The following is a 23,315-nucleotide window of genomic DNA, read 5'->3' as shown; positions in this document are numbered from 1 at the left end:
TCGACGCAACAAAACCGATTTATGTCAAAAAGTGAGGCCCTACGCCGAGCTCCATGTAACACTGAAGACTTTATTTCGACGCCTCCCAATGCGAGGCCAGAGGATGAGCTGCAGGTAAGCATACAGCTAAGAATCGAACGCCAAGTGTAAGCTTGGCTGACTGCTGAACGCCTGGAGCGCCGATTGCGGCGCGCTTCTGTGCGAGGCCGAGCTGCAAGAGAGCAGAGCGACGGTGCAGGCCGATAAAAACTGAAGCCATAGTGTTAAAGATCTGGAGCTTTCCTGCGGGCGCATTCGTGCGACGCCAAAGGCCGAGCTGAAATGGAGCTAAGATCGGATAAGGACCAATGCTCAAGCGTTTTAAAACAGACCGAAAGTTGAGCTCCAAACAGGGCCAAGAACTTGCAGGTTCAGATAGCGGCTTAATTCCATGCGAGCGATGCAAGGCCAAAGATTGAGCTGCGAGAGAGCAAAGCTTGAAATTTCAACAGTGGCCAAGTTTAATTGAGACCCGATTCCGACGCCCTTCCGTGCGAAGCCAACGGCCGGACATTTGGACGTGGAACCGCTTAATATCTCAAAATTAACCCAATTTTATACCTTTTAAAGACGTTTAACCACAGAACAAGTAGAATGGCGATGCGAGTAGGGTACGTGTCGCCGCCGGTTATGAGCAAACGCTCGCATGCTAGTTCTCGCCCGCGCTGACCGAAAAACGTAAACATGCCTTTTGCGCCACAATAACGTTCAGATTAAGAAGCCAGACATCAAATCTGTCTAAAGGAGGCGTATCCATTCACCAGACACAAGTTTTTACTACCGTTGCGCGAGAAATGTGGAAATGTGGAGAGGAACGAGCGGCGACACCGGTTCCGATACTAACTGCGCGCGATAGCCGTTCTAACCTCTTTAATATGTTCTGTGCGTTTAACCATGCTTGCAATGGTTAAATTCGCGGTAAATGACGGATGGTTAGCTGGCAAAATTAGTTATGCATTGGATCGGTAATCCAAAGATGTGGGTTCGAGTCTCACGTGAGCCAGAGTTGATCACAGTAAATTTGTTCATTGTGATTGACATGTCTAGTGTATATATACAATCTATAAATTGTAATGTGGAACGTTCCACAATAAAAATGGAAGGAAATCAGTATGTTTATTACAAGCATATTGATGTTAAAATTGATATTAAATAATTTCGTTTCCCCAAGACTAGTAGCGCGGTTACTAGACAGATAAGTTTGCATTTGCCTTCGATATTTTTGAATTATATGGGCCTAAAATACCTTTTTAATGCCTATAAACTATTCAAAGTGGCGCCGTTAATGATCTAAACTCGATTAAAAATATATTATCTGATTCTGAAAGTAGTAGTAACTACCAAGGTCACGCCGATGCCACGCCGATAGAGCAGCGTCGGCGGCGGCGACGCGAAAATTTTGTCGGCGGCGGCGGCGCGCCGGCGCGGCGCTCATATCTATGGGGAAAAAATGTTCTCGCGAGAGCGTAAGACGTAACCCTCTCTTCATACCGCGCGGCAAAAATGTATGCCTGAGCCTGCTGTTTCGTTTAGGTGGCGCAGGGCGTTTGCTCGAATGTGCATGTGTGTTTGTGTTACAGCGTGCTACACCTACACACATCCATTGATGGTGACTGCTGATGGCTCGACCGTCTGTATACTAGTAAAATTCGTGTATATAAAGTGTTTAAAATATGGAAATTGAACAAAGTGCATCTATTAATGTAAAAGGTGACGAAGAAATAGCGAAATAAAATGAGTGAGTACTTTATAAATATACTAGATGAAAACCCGGTTTCACTCGGGTGAAATGTGACTCATAATACATAATACATAATACAAAACGTAGGTAGATATTTCAACTGCAAAAGTCAAGATGACATCCGGTGTCAGCATAGAAAAAGGGTATAGATGTAATATTTGTAATATGGGGCATTATCTATGAAAAGGGACCTTATTGTCGATGGCGCTTACGCCGCACAACGTCACGCGGCATTGTATTTACATCGGAGCATCGTTAATAATGGCGTAAGCGCTATCGACAATAAGGTCCCTTTTCATAGATAACGTCACATATGTTTATACTTTATAGCATTAACCTATATTTTCATAATATCACAACACAGTGGCGGTACTTCCATACAAGCCCAAAAGCCGGGCTTGCCTTACCGAAATTACGTAGTGATAAGATCAATATTATATGATTATTTTTAAGTAAGTGTGTAAGTTTTCACTTCTGCCGGCGCTCCCGGAGTGCAACCCGTTGTTTTTTTTATCCACGTTAGTGCAATTATTATTATATCGAAGTGGTGAATATTATTTTAAAAGATCAAATAAAATTAATGATTGAAAAAGAAAACTGTTGTTATCATTTATTACAATCATACTTTTCGTAACGAAAAGTATTGCGAAAGTTTAATACTCGTAATTAGTCGAAAAGCAACGCATTTTTTTCTTTAAATAAAATTATCGATATCGATAAAAATTTATAATCGTGTGTACAGCACATCCCTTTTTGTTGCTCATGTTGGCAGCAGTGCCGTCCACAGCTGCTGTCATCAAGCTGTCATAATTTCTGTCCTATTTGTACAGGATTCTAGCCTACGTTTCATACTACTCAGAATGTCAAGTCATTATATGGCACTCCCGTCTCTTAAAACGTAGTGGTTATATTATTCTCTTTGATTAGCACGAGGGGTTAAACAACAACTTTGCCCCCATGTAGAACAAATAACTATTATTCCTGACACATACATTTTTACATTATCTTTTACAAATACTTGTATAATTATTATACAAGTATCTGTAGTTTGTCAAAGGACTGTCTCATTTAAAACAAAGACAGAGAGAATCATACTATCTTTGTTTTACACTGGTACTAGCACCCAAAAAGAAAAGGATGAATATAGTTTTCCTGGTTCTTACTGACTGACAAATTGGTTTGACCAACTGTATTTAGGTACTTTTTTAAGTTTTATAGTCTTTGTCACTTTTGTCAGGTTGTCTTTGACATAGGCCTCCTCCAGGCGGCGCCACTTCTCGCGGTTTTCTCAGTTTTCTCCAGTCTTCAGGAAAGTCATCTACCCATCTTAAGTACGGTTCACATTGGGGTATTTTCTTTTCTCTTGTGTTTTTTTTATTGTTCGGATCCTCTGGGAAATGTCTTCTATTTTTGTTGTTTTCCTAATGTCTGTGTGCATAAAGAAAACTTATTTTAACCGAAATTGAGACATTACATTACTAAATAGTTAGTGTTAAGTATATTCTATCAAACCATTTCTGTCAGTAATTGCGGCAAATTAAAAAAATCTCCAAGCAAAGCTGCTTGGATTTCCAAAGTTTCCGAACACTTTAAATCCGAAAAACCGCCTTGAAACAAAGACGTTGTGGACGTGGATGATGAGAATTGAGGGACATATTGTGGGACAGGCTGATACAGTTATATTTAAAAACAGGCGTATATGCCATCGGTACTTTACCCCACCACGGTTACCACGGATAATTTTATCGATAAATGCTGGAAATGTGTCCGTACAGCACTATTCGTTTCGCTATTGTAGAGTCCAGACCAGAGATGGGCAAAATTTATTCGAATGACGAATAACGAATAAGAATAACAAAATTTATCGCGAATGACGAATAAAAATGTCGGATGATTATTCTTATTTGAATAAATTATTCGTCGAATAATTTATCCGCGAATAATTTATTCGTCGAATGAATTGCCACGAATAATTTGTTTATTCGAATACCTTATTAACTTTTCACGGTTTAGAAAGATTGGCAACTGTAATGTGCAATGCAACTACCTAAATAGTAACTGTAAATATAAATGCGTTGTGAGATTCGCTCTGAAGCAAATAACTGCTAAGAAAATTTGGTGTTCTCACTCTTTTATTATAAAGCTATCTCTTTCTAGGTCAGGCCAGAAAGTTACTAACTTTGTGTGTGAGTAATTCATTGTTCACGCCAGTCCTTTTTTTATTATACTACCTGGGCTTAGCTTTGAACTCTTAACAATCTTTAACTTCTGAACAAATATACAGTAAAAGAACAAGTCATATGAAACGTGCTATTATTCGTGTTGTTTATTTGAATGGAATAAGCCAAAAAACTTAAATATTCTTCGTGGATTTATTCGAATTAAATAACGAATAAATCATTCGTCATTTGAAAAGTGTTCGAATGATTCATCCGCGGATGAATTATTCGCGAATGAATCATCCGCGGATGAATTATTCGCGAATGAATCATCCGCGAATAAAAAAGTCGTGAATTATTGTTTATTCGAATGATTATTCCGATAAAAGTTTATTCGAATGATGCCCATCTCTGGTCCAGACGAGCTGGGCAAATCGACCGATTTGATCAGGAAAAAACTAGCGCCAATCTGATCTAGCGTGCACACGTACACAAATTTAATTTAATCACCAATTTGCATTCCCTAGATACTTACTACGAAAATTGGCATTTTTGTGTCCGCACCTGCTGATTTGATCGGGGATCCAAATTGGTATTTGCGTCCGCACGGCCTGATTCGATCGGACAATTTCATCAGATTGGCGAAAAATTGTCTCGACTGGATTCCACTTATGTTGTAGGGCGGATCGCTCAATGTATGAAAAAATTTTTTTTCACGGTTTTCGAAAACGATGGGTGCGATTTTGATGCCTCTTGTGGAGGCCATACTTGGAAAAATAATGAAAAAAATATCAAGTATTGGTAAGTGCCTCCACAAAGCGATTGAAAGTAATGAAAAATACATTTAAAAAAGGTGTTTTGGAACCTAACTATTTAGTACTAAATTGGTCATGTATATTATTGTATATTGTTATTAATTACTTTTTATTAGTTTTTCATAAAATTAGACCTATTTTCATTCATAATACCTGTAGAGTTATTATAAATATCGATGAGGGTACATAGCAAAAACAATGCACCAATGCAATGTTATGTGCGACTGTGCATGACTTCAACTCTGGTGAAACTATCTATTATACGCGTTGTTATCATTGCGGGATACGTTTGTCATTACGACTTTTTTCGTAAATAAAGTATATTCTGCAATTCGCGTGTGTTGTATATAACATAATGTCAATACGAAGGAGCTCAACAGCTTGTCCAATACTAGGAAGCTCGCGTGAGCTACCACATAATGTTTTGCCTACTTATAAGGATGTGATATTACATTTGTTGTGGCTGCAGAGTAATGGACAATCCTACTCTAAATCATGTCAACTTGTAGCGGCTAGAGTGGAAGAACAGTGGAAAAAAACGGATATACCAATAGTGCAACACTGTAATGTTATGTCACGAATCAGGAGCTACCACGATAAGTACAAGAATCTTCTAAAACCTTATAAACAACGGAAAAATACACCTACCTACCGTATAATATATGTCAAGCGATCGATAAGGGGTCCTGCGATGAAAAATTATCAAAGAAAAATCCGGGCAAAATTGTTCACTCAAGATGGCTTACTACGGCCAATCGTATACTGAGATTGTATGTTGCAACTGAAAATTCGTCTGAAAATTTACAAACATTGGTGAAGTTTATTTTAATAGTGTATGCTCCCATGTGGTTTACCATAAAAACTAAACCATCTTGTATCTACGGTGCCAACCATTTATTCAAGACCATCCTGATCTCACGCTACTTACCAGAGCCTCTTAAATCCATTATTGATCCTGTAATCCAGAGAAATGGATTTTTTGGCCATCCCGAAAATATTATTTTAGCCATGCTGGCTGATGATCGCCAACATGTTAAAATATTGGCTCTAAGAAAACTATTAAAGGCACTGTCACAGCCATCTGCTGCAGTAACATTTAAATTGCCCCAATTTAATTTTTTAGCTCAAGATTATATTGATATGGTTCCAATTCAAGATATATCAACCCCGCCGATGCTAAAATTTCTTGATGAGAATGAAATAAACACGTTAATAAATAATCCAGAGATGGTAGAAGAGGTGATACCCAAGATAAATAAAATCCCATGCCACACTCAAGCCGTCGAAAGATGCGTGAAAATTGTAACCGAAGCGTCGGCCTCAGTATGTAGTCCATTAAGTAGAGACGGGTATATAATAAATCGCTTGAAAAGTCGAAAAATTATGCCTCAGTTCGAGCGCAAAAAAGACTTTAAATTGGTATCATTTTAGTAATATTTCGCAATATTTTACTTTTTTTTCCAAAACTAATATAAAAGTTTTCTGAGTTATTATGTGCATTATTTGAACATTGAATCTTATTCTAAAATATAAAAAAATTAAACTGTTATTTTGAGCGTTTAATTTTCATTTTTTAAATCATAGCTTCAGGTGCGAAAATCGTTCGTTTTTTATTTTTCGATAGCGTTGTGGAGGCACTTCCCATTATTTGATATTTTTTTTATTATTTTTTAAGTCATTTGCACCCTATAGAGCACCAAACCCATACCCATCGTTAAAGGATTTCTTAAGTTTAGAAAAATGATCCGCCCTATTATGTTGCCACTCGTTGCTTAAGTCTCCAGTACACAATGGGCCATCGCCGGCCACTCCAAGGGACGCATTTATACGTTAGAGGGAGCAAGTAATATTGCTATCTCATTCTACCGCATGGCTGCGTCCCTTGGAGTGGCCGGCGATGGCCCATTGTGTACTGGGGCCTTTACAGGCTGACGCAACTAGGAACAAAAAAGTTGTATCCAGACGAGACAATTTTTCGCCAATCTGATGAAATTTTCCGATCGAACAGGCCGTGTGGACGCAAATACCAATTTGATTCCCCGATCACATCAGCAGGTGCGGACACAAAAATGCCAATTTTCATAGTAGAATGCAAATTGGTGATTTAATTTGTGTACGTGTGGACGCTAGATCAGATTGGCCATTTATTTTCCTGAACAAATCGACTTGATCAGTCCCGTCTAGATACCCCTAAAAAAATTTTGTATGGAAGTTGGTGACCTGACCATAGCCAAAAAACTGCAAAAAACTAAATAAAACATCAGTGCTAGTTAGCTGTCAAGCAAGTCAACTGTCAGCCATATTGCTTTGTTTGTCATTGCGCCTTGCATGTCTATGTGTTACTCGCGTATTTCTTGAAGTTTAATTTTCAAAAGCCTATTATTATAGTGACTCCATAGATTTTGTGTAAATGCCACCGAAAATCAAGACATTTAAATGTGAAATATGTGGCAATCGCTACACTCGCGATGTTCTCAAAAAAAGAAAGTTCATGGCGAAATTTCCGTTGGATGAAGACCGGTAAGTATTGCTTTAGATACTTTTAGCCTTATTTTGGTGTAGCAGGCTACAAACACATTGAAAACTAGATATTTCATATCCATTTTCATTGTCAACTAGGGATGTACTACGTAGTGATTATATTCTCTTTTCTCTTTGTTGGTTGCTTGTACAATAACTCAATTTTGACGTTTGACTTGTGTCCTACTGTGCGTGTGTCAACTGTCACCACAGTCAATGTGTATGCCATCTTTAGCTCGGGTGTTTGATATCTTGGATTGGACAGTTGTATCTTTACTGTTTAATGAAGTTTTTGTTGTTGTCTAAACAAGTGACACGCGATTTATCTTAACAAATGCCACCGAAGAAAGGGAAACAGTATAGGAGATGTCAAATATGTGGATTACGCTCTAATAGTGGATATAATGAAAAGAGTATCTTTATGTGTCGATTTCCCTTGGATGCAGACCGGTAAGTATTACCTAGTACTATTATTTATTCTGTGGTATTGCTTTAGTTAGATACTTTTTGCCACATTTTTGAGCTGCATATGAACGAGTAAACAAAGTAAATTAGATGTTTCATATCCATTCATCTTCATCCATTGTGAACTAGGGATTCTACCTGTATATTAAATGTAGGGAATTTTGTGACAACACGCAATGCAATATGATTATAATATTTCTGCGAAGATTTTCATTGGTGTTTACCACCCATACATAATAGATGTTATTTAATACTTACGAATCTTACGAATTTATTTTAACCTGAAATAAAAAAAAAAGTGTATCTTTTTTTTTAATGATAAATCGTTTTCAGATGCAGGCAGTGGGTGAAATTAGTGGGAAAAGAAGATTTAGCATATGTTCCAATAGAGAAATTACATCAATTGAAATTTATATGTGGCAATCACTTTGAAGACAAGGATTTTAATAAGAAGAAAAGTCGGCTCAAAAGATCTGCCATACCATCAAAACATTTTTATGCTGATCCGCTTCCAGATGACATGCTGGTAGATTTTCCTAGTCATGTTTTTTCAAACAGTTACATGCTCAAGAATCATGAACCTTCAGTGATACGATACAAGGAAGCTTCACTATCCCAAGTAGTCGCCATTGCTGGACCGTGTAACTCGGGTAATTATTTAAGCTTTATTTGGCAGTTGTATGTACTCGTGCCACCCAATGTACATTAGGATGTACACTCAGTTTCGATGAAATGTCAAAATTATTAAAAACAAAGTAGGTAGCATTTAATTTGTCTTGTAAAATATTTGAACAAATGAAATTCAACCCAATTGAAAATACAACAAGATTCAAACTTTCTTGGCTATAATTTTGTATGGTGGGCGGCACAAGGTTAAGGTCTGGCCTACATTAATACAGTTACAACATAGGGCCACTTGCACCATCCCACTAACCCAGGGTTAAGCCGTTAACCTAGTGTCAAATTGTACTGGTGACCAATGTAACTCCAGGTTTAACGGGTTAGCCCCGGGTTAGTCGAACGGTGCAAGTGGCGTACTACAGTAAAGCATCACTAATTCGGTATGTTCGCTAAGGCTACGAATTGATCAGAGGTGTGAGAAAGAATAGCGAGCGGCTACATCTCTGGTGGAAACACAGTCTAATCCAGTGATCCCTGTAATCCAAATTGCCCAGACACGGGTGCTCTGCCTTTGATGGTCACGAAGGTTTGAATTTTCTCCGCCTAACAATGTCTTCGATGTGAAGTGCAAAAATAAAAACAGAAGAGTACTACTTTATACTTCACAAATGTTATTGCAATTAGGACCTTATTTCCATGGTTTATGATAGTTTATTAAAGTAATATGTAGATAATCTGTCTTTCATTTATTTGCTAATTTAAATTTATATTGTGATTCAAGCAAAATGTTGTCAGTTGTCCATCAAATAGATATAGGCTTGCATGTGCTAGTAGCACTGTATTAACAAGCAACAAATGTTAATATATGATGATTCCTGAAAACAATACAATAAACTGATCTATAAAGGTAAGTGTGGCTGCGGGGTATCTAAGTGTTAAGAAGTCATCCATCTTGGGGCGCACGAGAGTCGAAGTGGTCGCCATGGCCGAAATCGGCCAGAAGGATCATCATAATCATCGAGAGTTTAGTGCGAGTTCTATATGTGTTCACTGGAATTCTTACATTTGTAAGAATGTACGCAAGTAGCAATAAAATGAAAGCGAGATAAATACGAAACAAAAATATGTGTTAATTAGACTAATTACCATATATGGTACATATTTTTGACATGGGCCTTGTTTCGTGGCTCAAATTTTAAATAAATGAATATTTGAGCATTTCTCAAAAAAATTGTACATGTGTACAAATTTTGTACAAATGTGTTAGGAAATCTGGTAACAAAAAAGAAATTTTTCATACAAACTTTCTTGGACATTTTGGGAAATATGGTGGAAATTGTTCAGCTTCATGTACTTTACCAGCATACCAATTTTTATAGAAATCTAAGATGTGATCGAAATGTACAAATTTAAAGTGTCATTCAATAGAACTTGCTAACTATGTAAACAAACCGCCATACTAAAATTGACACTGAATGTCAAATTATTAGTAACTTTTGTTTACATAGCAAGTTCTATTGAATGACACTTTATTGAGAAATGCTCATTTATTTGACGTCTTTGGCCGTCATTGTATATTTGATGCTGACTGTATCATGAATGTCATTTGTGAGTTTGTATTAAAATGTACTGTATAAATTAACTTTTGTCTACAGGTACGACTGGTACAAATAAGACTACTGTTGCTTTACCCATACCAAAACCACCACAGCCTTGGGTTCACTACGACCATATGTATTGTAAGAAAAAAACACCGCAACCGGCAATTGGTAAGTCAGTGCAGACTGCAGAAACAAATATGTGACGTTATCTATGAAAAGGGACCTTATTGTCGATGGCGGTTACGCCATTGTTAACGATGCTCCGATATAAATATAATGCCGCGCGACGCTGTGCGGCGTAAGCGCCATCGACAATAAGGTCCCTTTTCATAGATAATGCCCCATATACATATTTATTACATTGATACAGCTTATTTTCCAGCTTGGCTGGCCTGCCAGCTAAGATTACATTTTATACACAAGAGTCACAGACTGGCATAGTAGTTAAATGCAATTTTCGAGTTGTTTATAGGTAATGTAGGAAATCGACTGGATGATTTTGAATTATAAATAGGTATTTAATTTAAATGCAATTTGGGGCTGTTCATAAATTACGTCATCTGTTTTTGTAGATTTCCCCCCCCCCCCCCCCCCCTAAAATCATCCAAAAATCATGGTTCGAATGACTCCGTTTCCTCCTACGTCATGCTACCATCATCCGATGTCCAGACCCCCCCTATTTTTAAATGGCGTAATTTATAAATAGCCCATTTGTTATATTTTACAGTTAGTATCATACTACTACAATTGTGTAGTGTTGTGAATATTGTCATAGAGAAATATAATAAGAACAGAGTGCTCACTCCGTACATCAGTTTTGGTACCAAAGACTATTATTTTCGTAGTCGACATCTAGCATCTAATAGCGGAATTATCAGTACCGCTACTTACTACTAGATGTCTAGTGAGTCGCGACTCACGAAAATTTCATTAAACAACAAATTACAACTAATATTGAAGTTCTGGCTAATCCGGTTATACTATTAGCTGAAAATTGTTGAGCATTAGACTTTTGGATTGGTGCGACATCTATTGTCAAGTAGCAGTACTGATAATTCCGCTACTCGATGCTAGATGTAGACTATGAATAAATAGTCTTTTTGGTACCAAAACTGATGTATGGAGTGATCTCTCCCACTCTCTCATGTAGGGTCTTGTCTTGGTCTTGAATCAAACTCACTTCCAGTAGATATTTTCGTATATTATTAGTGAAAATAATAAGGAAATCAACAGGTCAATGTTTTTACAGCCAGAAACGTCAAATCTCCCTCTCAATGATCTGTCAGGCTCTTATTAAAAAAATAATATAGTATTGCCATATCAAAATGACGTTACCCAGTTTGACATAGAGTTGTCATATCAAAATCTAATAATACCCTTAACATACATACAGAGATATAGTGCAGAATTAGTATTAAGGTGTTATATATAGTGTTATCAATAGAAGTGACCTTACAATCACTCTATGTATTTATTTCTCTATGATATTGTAAACAGTTTTTTGTCTACAGAAGTGCAACCTGCAACAAAAGATGGAAGTAGCAAACTTGACAGTGATGTAGAGACTGGTGATCCGATAGAGGCAGATGCGGACGCATTTGACAATGACTCGCCGCCCTCGCCTGTGCCAGGTATATTTGATTTTAGGCACATAATAAGTAATAGTACTAGGTACGGAAGATTCACTCTCTAACAAAACGCGTGTATTACGACAGATATGACCGCTAGCCTAGGTTGCGCAGGCGCGAGCAGGCGTCCGTTCCATAGCGGTGCGCGGCAACTACCATGGCTAGACACCAAAATTGGTGTGGGCCGAATGTACTAGTAGCGACGCGGAGTGAGCCACGCCTGTTTTAGGGTCAAAATTCTTGTTTCTGACCACTCTGTCACCATTCTATTTTTGTCTTTTATCAAACGAATAAAAAAAGTTGAGTGCTATTGCATGTCTTTCTAAATGTAGATTATAATTATCTTGAGAAACATTAGAATTAGAATAATATTTTATTCAAAAGAAAAAACATTATTAAATGATACTGTTTGACCGTTTCAGAGATTGGCAAGACCCGCGAAAATGTTTTCTCGTGGCAGAGAACAGAGTTGATAGAAGCAGGTAATGTTAGCTTCTCATTCCCATTTCATTATCCATTACTTTAACTACCTATACTCCAACGCCGCACCAAGTTTTAAGACGTCGGATACGTCATTACCAAATTAAAATGGAGGGGCGGGACATAGTGCCAGGCAGTGATGATAGGTGGGCCAAAATGTTAACGGAATGGCTTTTAAGTGAGATCTAGATGTTTAGTTTAGTTTAAATTAGTCTGTTATGTTGCTATACCCTCGCCGGGTTCATGTTGAAACCACAAAATAGATACAGTACAGAAATCAATCTACATACAAAGTGCGCTCTAGCAACGCACACATAGACACTGCTTACGGACACGATATCTCGGACCGGTTGGGACCAGTCCGAGCGCGAGTGCCATCCGCTTGAGGCACGCGTCTGTGAACTTTTTTGTGCAATAATGGAGAAACAAAAAAAAGTTATTATAACTGTTCAGTGGACGGTTATTTGAATTCAACATAAAACGATGAATTGTCGTTTTTTAAGCTACCAGTGGTTTCAGAGAGGTAAGTAAGTATCTGCTTGTATTTCGATGGTTCGTTTTAACGTTAAACAGAACAGTTAGGTAGGTAGGTACCTATGCACCCCGCCCCGGCCACTACTAGATACGAGTGCCACTATCACGTTACTACGATAGTTTTTTGTGCATAAATCATAGTTGACAACCCTAGAGCGACCGCCGAGCGTAGGTATGAAAAGTGAAGTACATACATGTGATTGACTTCTGTACTGTATCTATTTTGTGTTGAAACTGTCAGCCATAAGATCCTCTGTGCACATGAAATTCAATAAAATATATGAGTATGATGGCCGCTTTAAGACGAAAGGAGTTTCCGTTGGCTCTTGTGTGGACGACATTCGGAAGATTGCGGGTCACTTGTGGATGCGATTGGCTCAGGACCGGGATAAGTGGCGTACTCGAAGAAAGACCTATGCCATAGAGAAATAAGGAAGACAAGAGTGCTCACTCCATACATCAGTTCAGACTATTAATTTCAGTGTCTACATTTAGCATCGAGTAGCGGAACTATCAGTACTGCTACATCTATTGTCAAGTAGGTGTACTGATAGTTCCGCTACTCGATGCTAGATGCTAATAGTCTTTTTGGTACTAAAACTGATGTATGGAGTGAGCACTCTATGTATTTTTTTCTCTATGCCTATGCTCAGCTTGAGCGATAAAAGGCTATGATGATAACTACAAGTTCAATTTCTCGTTTGAAATTGCATATTACATACAAGCGACCCGCCCCGGCTTCGCACTGGTTAACAAATTATACATAAACCTTCCTCTTGAATCACTCTATCTATTAAAAAAACCGCATGAAAATCCGTTGCGTAGTTTTAAATGTATGTATGTATGTGATATTTATTAACCTATTTGGTTGTACCTATTGGTACATATTTATATAATAGTATATGATCGAATGTGTAATCTTCTTATTCCTGTAATTTATTTCGTGCTCTACCTGTTTTAAAAGTTTTCTGTTCTTTATATCCTGCTACCCTAAGGTTGTCTGGAAGAGATCGCTTACAGCGATAAGACCGCCTGTTGCTACCTTTATTTACACTGTAAATCTGTTATTGTATTTTTCTTTGTGGTGCAATAAAGTGTATTTACTTACTTTACTTACTTACTTAAATATCTAAGCATACATAGGGACAGACAGACGGCGGGAAGCGACTTTGTTTTATACTATGTAGTGATATTTCAGATGCTCCCGAAGCCCCGACGCCGGTGCCCGAGAAACCAAAAGTGGACGAAGTCGTGACCTTGTCCCTGTTCTGTGAAGACGACGCGCCCATACAATCCGAGCCCAGTGCACCAGGCAAGTCACTACACTCACTACTCGCCTAACCCTTAGGCCAACTTGCACCATTCACTAACCCGGAGTTAACCGGTTAAACCTGGGGTTACCATGGTTTCCAGTTCAATTTGATACTGGGTTTACGGTTTAACCGGTTAACCCCGGGTTAGTGGGTTGGTGCAAGTGGTGCTTAGCAATGTTGCAAAATAAAGGATAGCAAAAATATGTTTCTACCCTATTTTCGCTTTTTTAAGTACAATAACTTTGACTTAACTAGCGCTAAATCATAATTTCGCTATACATTTTGAAGGCTGGGTTATATATGAAAAATAGGCTCATAAAGCTGGTTGTACATTACAACAATTAATACTACTAAAATGTGACCTTTCCACAGTAACATGTTACGTAAAGTAGCACTTTTGAGCAACTATATTAAAATTTTAAAATGTATTATTTTGACTTGTAGCTGCAGCAGTTCCTGAAGATATCAAGGTCCCGTGTAAGGATTGTGCAGTAGTCATTGACGGGTGAGTGTCATTACAGTTTTTTATGCAACAGTTGTATAAATTTTATTACTTTGCCTCTTGCGGATAAAACGCAACTTTTTCATCAGTTTTTTAGGAATGTAGAGAGCCCATATGAGCTATGGCGTGTTGAAAAAGAACTATCTAATACCTTTAAACGAGCAATTCTTGTATATTTATTTTTATATATATTGAGGATCTCGGAAATGGCTCTAACGATTTCGATGAAATTTGCTATATGGGGGTTTTCGGGGGCGAAAAATCGATCTGGCTAGGTCTTATCTTTGAGAAAACGCGCATTTTTGAGTTATATATTTTCCGCGCAAAGCTCGGTTTCCCAGAAGCTTTCGTGGCGCGTCATTGTGAGCCTTATCGCAATGCACGAAGGTTGATATTCGTCTGTAGCCGCGCGCGTCAGTTGACGTCTTTGGCGGTCAAAGGGTTTAGCTGTGTGTTTGTCACGTGCAGGTTTTCGTTCTGGTGCGTGCAGTGCATGCGCGGTGCACTATGCGAGGCGTGCGCGGCGAGCGAAACGCATTATGCGCATTACGTGTTACGCTCTCCAAAGGGTGCCACACAGGTCAGTACCTACCCAATGATTTATAACTCAAGATAGGTTATAGGCGTTTCAAAATTGAAGCGCTTACCTTGTGACAAATTGGACAAGTTGCCTTTAGTCGCACCTGGGCAAGCGAGAAATGTACACGTGCTAACGAGCTCCCGCACACCGAAAGAGAAAGAGACGGGCTTATGTAGTGTGACAAAGATGGATGGAATGAGAAAATTAATCAGAAATAACAGATTTCTTCGTAGGCACGGAAATAAATATGGAAGTGTTTTTTGTGCTCCTCAAGTATGAGTATAACCTATCTATGGTTATATAATACCTATCATTGTACCTACCACGCAACCTATACTTCGATCAACACGGGCTTCCGACACGTCGGAAGGGATAGGCCCAAGCGATATCTTGACATTCAAATCATTCTGCCATTTTTCGCGGGGGGAAACGTGCACACAGTCGCACTTCTCACACACTTACATACAAAATCCAATCTGTAATGACGACACAAATACATAGAAAATGACACCCTACACAGACAAATCTTGCACACCTCGATCTGTTTTTGTGTACGGACGAATCTCAAGTGTCACAACACGCACACTAACACATTTTCGTCAAAGAATTTTATTGTTTTCTGAGAGATGAGAAGTCGGATTTGTCGCTCGACCGATCCGCAATTTGTACTGGGCGAACAAAATCGATAAATCCAGCAATTACATGAGACTAAAATATAATAATTGTGTTTAAATGTAATTAAACGTATGACATGTAAAAAAAATATTACATGTGAAATGTAACACCTTCTTTTTGTAAATTTGATGTCCCCGACCTCTTTTTACAACAAAAAACCGAGCAATTAGGCATTTTTTCTGCTGCTGTGTTCACTCGCGCGTCTGGACTCGGGTCTAGTTAAAAATCCGAGCGCAACTAGTTTTATTACCCGCGCTGGATCAGTTGATCTTGTACCTAGGCAGAGGGGAAATAGTGCGAATGCCGCATCCCTTCCGTGTTGATCGAAGAACCTATACAAAAAAATACAAAATTTATTTATTAACAAAGTAGAGCAGGCAAGATTAGGTAATTGTACATTTATAATACATACGAAACAGTTAGATTAGAAGTAGCCCTCACACTAGGTCAAGCCTGTGTCGTGAGGATTGTGGTGAGACCGTAATAGCAAAACGAATTAACAACTATAGCGACCCTACATTAGCATCTTTTGAGCGTCGGCGTCTAGTCAACTCTATGAAAAAGTTGAAAAACGGTGTCCCTGCGCAGTGGCGCCAAAGTGGCGTCATGCGGTAGCCATAGAGACAATATCCCACACTAGCGTCTCCCGAGCGTCGGCGTCTAGTTAACTCTGTAGCTGCTGCTCGACGCAACGTTGGCGCAACTGCGCAGCGGCGCCATTTTCCATGACATGAAGAATGAAACATGAGAAATAAACTGTCTTTTTACAGAAGCAAACGCAGGCAGTATTGGCGGTTATACGTCAACAACTGGTGATGGAAAACTTGCTAACACTCTACGAGACTGATGGAGATGGGTATGTTTTTAAACATTTATATTTAGCTTCATTGTAAATATTTTTTCTTTCGAGATATATTTGATTCCAATTTAGTAGTAGTAATAGTAAAACACTTTATTGTACAAACATCAGATAAAAAAGGGAAAAAAACCAACGGGTTGCACTCCGGGAGAGCCGACAGAAGTGAAAACTCAATGACTAGTCCAAATTTCTGCGGCACTGTATAATTGACCCATCCTCCTTTCTATTGAAAAACTTTAGTTCCGAAATTGCTGGCCATTGAGCTTAAATTTGTAGCGTTAATTGTTTAAAATTCGAATAGAAATTGTAAAGTTACCTTGCAGACCTCGCAAATATATTTGGTCATGATATTTTGAGTTTTATTCACCAGTACTAGAGTTCACTTTTATTAGCGATTTCATCAAGATGTAGCTTTATTGAATTATATTTGAGTGATATAAAGGTAGAATGTAACTGAGATCCTCGTATTTCAGCCCGTACAAGATTAGAACCTTTTTCATGTAATGTCATTGAGTTTTTCTTTATTGATTTAAATGCCATCTAAATGAGTGGCCATCTAAACCTTACGGTCACGTGATCGCCTTACGCTGTCTCGAGTTTATCATTTTTTCCCCACCTCAAAAAGTGCCCAGCGCCGCTAAAGAAGTTTTCACTTCAAAAAACATTCGAAATTAGTACAAAGGCGAACTTATCCCTTTAAGGGGTCTCTTCCAGTTCCAGGGGAATATTTAATAGACTTCAAAAAAGGAGTTTTTTTTTGTATGTTCAACGATTCATATTATTATTCAGAGCCCACTGCTCAGCTGGGCAAGGGCCTCCCCCCTCTCCATCGATTAAACTTTAAACTTCCTGATATTTGATCATAGTTAAAATTTTGATGGCTTCCGTAATTGCGATAATGATGTAACGATATGGTAACATGGAGGTTATCTGATGATGCAGTCGGAAGATCTCCAAAGGAAATCTTCGACGGATGAACACAATAACATCGATTTTAGGTTCATTAGACAGGTCTCGAGAAGCATTATGAGAATAAATGTTTTTGACAGTAACTTGTTCATAATTTTACAGTACCTACATATGGTGCTACTTTCCCGAACTAGTGCGGGAAATAGCATTTTCCGTGCGTACCGTAAAATGGGGTGAGTAGGTTTCGCGGGGAGAGGTGGGTTATGAATGGGGAGAGAAGGTTTGAGAGAGGGGTGAGGAGAAGGGATTTTAAGGCTACTGCTACAAAAATAATGTATTCCAATTTAAAATGGAGCTATAGTAATACGCATAATAAAAAAAAATCGATCCAACATTCTTCCAAAATCACCTTTGTATGAAAAGCCCTCTCACCCCAAATACGAGGCACTACGGGGTGAGGTGGGTTTTCCTCTTTATCGTCAAAGTTATGAAATGGAACTACCTAAAATAAGATAAAAACTAAAATACAAACGTCCGGAACACTTATTATATACACCATTCAGTTTGCATATGTAAAAATAAAATGTTATCGAGGTTTGAATGTCAGTTTTGCGCCTACTCACCCCATTTTACGGTATGTCGAAAGTTTAATTAAATTGCCATATATGTACTGTAAAATGTTGTACGATACACGTGCAACTAGGTAATTCGCCACTCGTGTCGATTTAAAACACTCCCGGTTGTGTTTTTTCTTTGTGTTGTGGTTTAATTTATCGCCACTCGTTTCGAATTTCCTCTTTTCCGCACTTAAGAATAAGAATAAGAATTGTTTATTGCCACATACATGAAAATAAAATAGAGTTAGAATTACTTACATAATAAAATAAAACAGTTGTTATCATATACAAAACAAAAGTGAGAAGATCTTTGTATTAGGCAAAGGGTTCCAGTCTCAGCGTGTGCCGGGCCTAGGTGCCCGGCGCTGGTTTTCAGACCGGTCCCAGACTAAGGACGGTCGGAGAATATTACCTACATTATTTATTACAAATTACAGTAGGTTTGTGCTCGTTTGTATACAACACTTGCTAACATTTTAGACACTTGTATCGTAAATAACTATTTTAGTTTCACTACGTATAATTGTATACCTGTAGGTACTAGAAAACAAAGGTGTTATTTCAGTGTGAAAGTGAAACTTGAGCCGGAGGAGCCCTTGTCACCCGAGGCGTCCCCCTCCCCCGACCCATCCCCCTCCTCTTCCCCCGCCCCCTCCCTTTCCACTGCCCCTTCCCCCGCCCCCTCCTTTTCCACTGCCCCTTCCCCCGACCCGCTCGCTGTGGAGGTGGAGCCCCGCCCCGACCCGCTCGGCATGGAGGTGGAGCCCCGCCCCGACCCGCTCGGCGTGGATGTGAAGGTGGAGCTTCACCCCGACCCGCTCGCAGTGGATGTGAAGGTGGAGCTTCACCCCGATACCACAGTGAATAAACTTCAAAGAGGGGTTTCAGAAAAGTGTTGGGTACGTAATGCTATTTTAACACTTCTGATAAAGCTAAGATGCCGATATTTGGGAATGATAACGTTTGATAACTTAGCTTTAGATACAACGTTATATTTCATGAATTTTAAAATCATTAAAAAAATATTTTTTAATTAAATGCGAATTATAAGATGTAATGTTTTGAAAAAAATGTGTCCCGCCGAGTTTCTTGCCGGTCCCATATTGGGACACCCTCCTCCAATTTAAAAGGGGTTTGAATCTTGACAGAGGTGTAGAATTAGAGCCGGTGTAGCTTTATTTGTTCATAACATAAGCCCAATGTAATATGCCTACATAAAAATGTATAAACTATCAATTAAATGTATATCTATCTATCTTTAATGTCCAGCGGGCTCAGCACGGTTCCATTTTTATCGACTATCACTATGCCCGTCACTTTCGCACTTACATACTTGTTAGAACGTGACAGGCATGGTGACAAACGATAAAAATGCGACCGTGCTACTAGGGCAGATAGCTAAAAACGTAGTATGGCTTTTAAAAATGATTCTAACTTAATTTATTTCTATCATTCACAGCGTTTTGACGATGAATCTGACCACCATACTGCCAAGCGTCTTCGACTCATCGACCCTCGAATACGCAAACCAAACTCCACAGTTAAAATAAAAGGCAAATTCAACCGGAAACTCGTAAAGGTCCCAGTTGATGTTCTAAAAAGATTCCAAGCAGACCACACACTTAATTCTAACGTTTTGAGAGCAACAGACATCATACAGGGTACTAGCAATTTCAAAACATCACCACAAAAATACTCGCCTAGTCTCGGAGTCCAAAAAGTACAGAAACTTAGTATTGGCGATCTCGGAACAGTCAAACTGGTCACTTCTAGCAAAATCAGAGAATCACAAGTTATATTTACCAATGCTAGCAATCTCAGAGGATCACAATCCCTAAAAAGATCGCAAACAGTTCAGGAGCTTACTACTGGCGATCTGAAATCAGATGTCATACATGCCAATACTAGCAATTCAAGAGTGTCGCAAGATGATGCAAACGGGCCTATGAGAGATCCAAGTGAAATGGTACTTCGAACGGTGACTTCAGAACGTGAGTATTTTTTCATATGTGGTACCATGTGCTCACTCCGTACATCCGTTTTGTTACCAACACGGCTATTATGTGCTACCATAGAGAAATAAGTAAGCATAGTGGTCACTCCATACATCAGTTTTGTTACCAAAACGGCTATTATTTTCGTAGTAGTCAAATAGCGGAATTATGAGTACTGCTACTCGACAATAGATGTCGCGACGAACGGAAAGTCTAATGCTCAACAGTTTTCAGCTAATATTATAACAGGAACTCTTTTCTTTCTACTCCTGCTTGTAATTGGCTACTTTCCTACTAGTCAAACTAGCTTCTTTTTTAGAACTGTCAAACCGATTTCCTAATATGGAATTTATATGAAAACGTGTGTAGTGACGTCACAGTCAACTCACCTACTTTTTATACTTCCATCCGATTTATTAAATAGAAACTGTGTTTAAAAATAACTGCTATCTATGTTTTTCTAATAATTATCTGGTGCTTTATTTCGTGCACGGTGTGAAATAATTTATTTTAAGTAGAGGAAAGTACCCAATATTAGTTGTAATTTGTTGAGCAATACACTTTTCGTCAGTAGCGACACACGTGACATCTAGTGTCGAGTAGCAGTACTGATAATTCCTGCATTTGACGCTAGATGTCGACTACGAAAATAATAGAATTACCTATGCAGCCGATGGTCCTGGGTCAAAATCCCGGTAAGGACATTTATTTGTGTTAACCACAGGTATTTGTTCCCGAGTCATGGGTGTTTTTTTATCTATTTCAGTGTTTGTAAATTAAATTATGTTTATCGTTGTCCGAGTAATATACACAAGCCTTATTGAGCTTACTGTGGGACTTAGTCAATTTCAATTAAAATTAAAATAAGGCCACGGACCGGACGCAAGCGACGAGCGGCAAATCAAGGCCATTTGTTCGAGCGCAATGTATGAACGGCCTTGGTTAGTCGCGCGCCGCTTGCTACCAGTCCGTGGCCTAATCATCATCTTCCTCGCGTTTGTCCCGGCATTTTGCCACGGCTCATGGGTGCCTGGGGTCCGCTTGGCAACTAATCCCAGGAATTGGCGTAGGCAGTTTTTACGAAAGCGACTGCCATCTGACCTTCCAACCCAGAGGGTAACCTATGCCTTATTGGGATTAGTTTGGTTTCCTCACGATGTTTCCCTTCAACGAAAAGCGACTGTTAAATATCAAATGATATTTCGTACATAAGTTCCGAAAAACTGATTGGTACGAGCCGGGGTTTGAACCAGCGACCTCCGGATTGCAAGTCGCACGCTCTTACCGCTAGGCCACCAGTGCTTTTAACATATAATATATATTTATGTAATTTATCTAATACCTTTAAACGAGCAATTCTTGTTTATTTATTTATTTAATATATATATATATATATATATATATATATTTCGGGGATCTCGGAAACGGCTCTAACGATTTCGATGAAATTTGATATATAGGGGTTTTCGGGGGCGAAAAATCGATCTAGCTAGGTCTTATCTTTGAGAAAACGCTAATTTTGGAGTTTTTGTATGTTTTCCGAGCAAAGCTCGGTCTCCCAGATATTGTATCTAATGAAAACAATTGTTTGCTCCAGCCACGGTGCAGCTCCAGCCCCTTACGTCATCAGATATAAGGAAGTGGTCGGCCGACAGGAAGAGGCGAAGAAACGACTGAAATAAACATTAGGAATTTAAATTGCTGTTTTGTTTTTCCTGTTAGGACCCAAACCACAGGGCCGACACGCCATACATCAAAAATCATCAGCGTTTATATGTGTGCGCGGCACGTCTGTACACGCGTCATTGTGTATGTGTGGGTAAGTCGCTTTACTGAGAGGACGCCAGATTCATGTCGTGGCCAGTCGCGGGGCGAGGTAATGCGAGTCGGGGCGGGGCGGTGCGTGGCCGTTCTGTATGATAATACTACTAGTAGTTCGCCCCGAACTGAGAACTCGCGGTTCGAAAAATGATAGATCGATAGAATTTGTTGCACCGGCAATGGATCGAAAACCGACTAGTTGTGCATACGTAGTTGGTCCATGAGGAAAGCTTGCTAGAGATAGGTCGCGGGTATTTACCCAATTTACCCACCCAGGTAAATACCCATCTACCCAGTATTTACCCGTATCAAGCATCTACCTAAAACTTAGCGCACTAATTTAAAATTGACACATTCACCAACTGGTCGGTTATGGCAGGCAGTAATCTTGCATCATCACGACTGAGGAGTTGGAGGTCATTATTAAATGCAAACGCCCCTATCCGATACTTTAAATCGGTGTTTTAACCGTGGTACCACAGCTTTTGTACCACAGGGGGACCACGGGTAATTTTTTCCCCCGTAGACCCACTGCTCCAGTTTTAAGTTATACGAAACTTTCCGTGGGCCCACGGGTCATTCCTCAGATAATTTATTTCCCCATAGACCCACTTCAATTTAAGCGTAAGTAGGTAGGTACAAGTAGATAGGTTAGGTTCGTTAGGTAGCTTCAGATGCCCGAAGGGCAAACCGCCCAGAAATAGGAGCCCCGCGTCTAATTACGTTGTGAAGCAAATGTTTTTGGAGAAGAAACACTAAATTTGCTTTCGGCAATTTACATAACGTTTCACGTTTGTAAAATGACGACGCCGTTTGTAATAATTAAATGTAAGAGAATGTAATAATTAATCCTACCTATATAACCTTCCAAATATGACAACGGTGGTCCACGGGTAAAAGACAGTTCTTTTCAATTACCCGTAGTCCCATTTTGGTGCAGTGAGTCTACGGGGAAAAGAAATTACCCGTGGTCCCCTGTGGTACAAAAGCCGTGGTACCACGGTTAAAACACGTTTAAATCCTACTTTGAAATCAGAAATCGTGGCGGTTAACCTTTTGGACGCCAATGACCGATATATACGCACCGTAGGTCCAACGCCAAAGACGTATTAATCGATCATAGACCACAGAGCAAGATCGACCTACGTGCATATACATAATGTTCAACTTCAGTCGGTCATTAATCGGTCTTTGGCGTTGAACCTACGGTGCGGATATATCGGTCATTGGCGTCCAAAAGGTTAAGGCAAGCAGTAACCTTGCAGCATCAGAACTGAAGAGTTGGAGGTCAGTAATAAGTCACTAAGGGTTTGTTTCATAGCAACAATAATATAGTTAAATTAGCAGGCCTGTACGACTCGGGTAAGGTAAGCAGTCATTCTGCAGCATCAGGATTTGAAGATCCAAGGTTGAAAATATTATAAAAAGTCACCCGGACTTGA

At 39.2% G+C, this 23,315-nt stretch overlaps 1 protein-coding gene and 2 long non-coding RNA genes across 3 annotated transcripts; all 3 read left to right on the top strand.

The window, feature by feature from the left end:
- Window positions 1-9,955: 9,955 nt before the first annotated feature.
- On the top strand, window positions 9,956-13,944 carry LOC134658498 (uncharacterized). Its single transcript, XM_063514184.1, has 5 exons — window positions 9,956-9,968; window positions 10,016-10,129; window positions 11,473-11,592; window positions 12,012-12,071; window positions 13,802-13,944. Exons 1-5 carry the CDS (start codon window positions 9,956-9,958, stop codon window positions 13,942-13,944), a joined length of 450 nt encoding a protein of 149 aa, XP_063370254.1.
- A 414-nt stretch (window positions 13,945-14,358) lies between these two features.
- On the top strand, window positions 14,359-16,530 carry LOC134658459 (uncharacterized). Its single transcript, XR_010097705.1, has 3 exons — window positions 14,359-14,421; window positions 14,887-14,998; window positions 16,444-16,530. It is a non-coding gene; the product is annotated as an uncharacterized LOC134658459 (long non-coding RNA).
- A 3,382-nt stretch (window positions 16,531-19,912) lies between these two features.
- LOC134658409 (uncharacterized) lies at window positions 19,913-21,750 on the top strand. The gene is made up of 2 exons (XR_010097699.1): window positions 19,913-20,049; window positions 21,650-21,750. It is a non-coding gene; the product is annotated as an uncharacterized LOC134658409 (long non-coding RNA).
- The last annotated feature ends 1,565 nt before the right edge of the window (window positions 21,751-23,315 follow it).

Source organism: Cydia amplana, chromosome 22 (assembly GCF_948474715.1).
Source record: "Cydia amplana chromosome 22, ilCydAmpl1.1, whole genome shotgun sequence".
Classification (NCBI taxonomy): Eukaryota; Metazoa; Arthropoda; class Insecta; order Lepidoptera; family Tortricidae; genus Cydia; species Cydia amplana.
The sequence above is the reverse complement of the archived record's forward strand: the minus strand, read 5'-3'. Positions and strand labels throughout refer to the sequence as shown.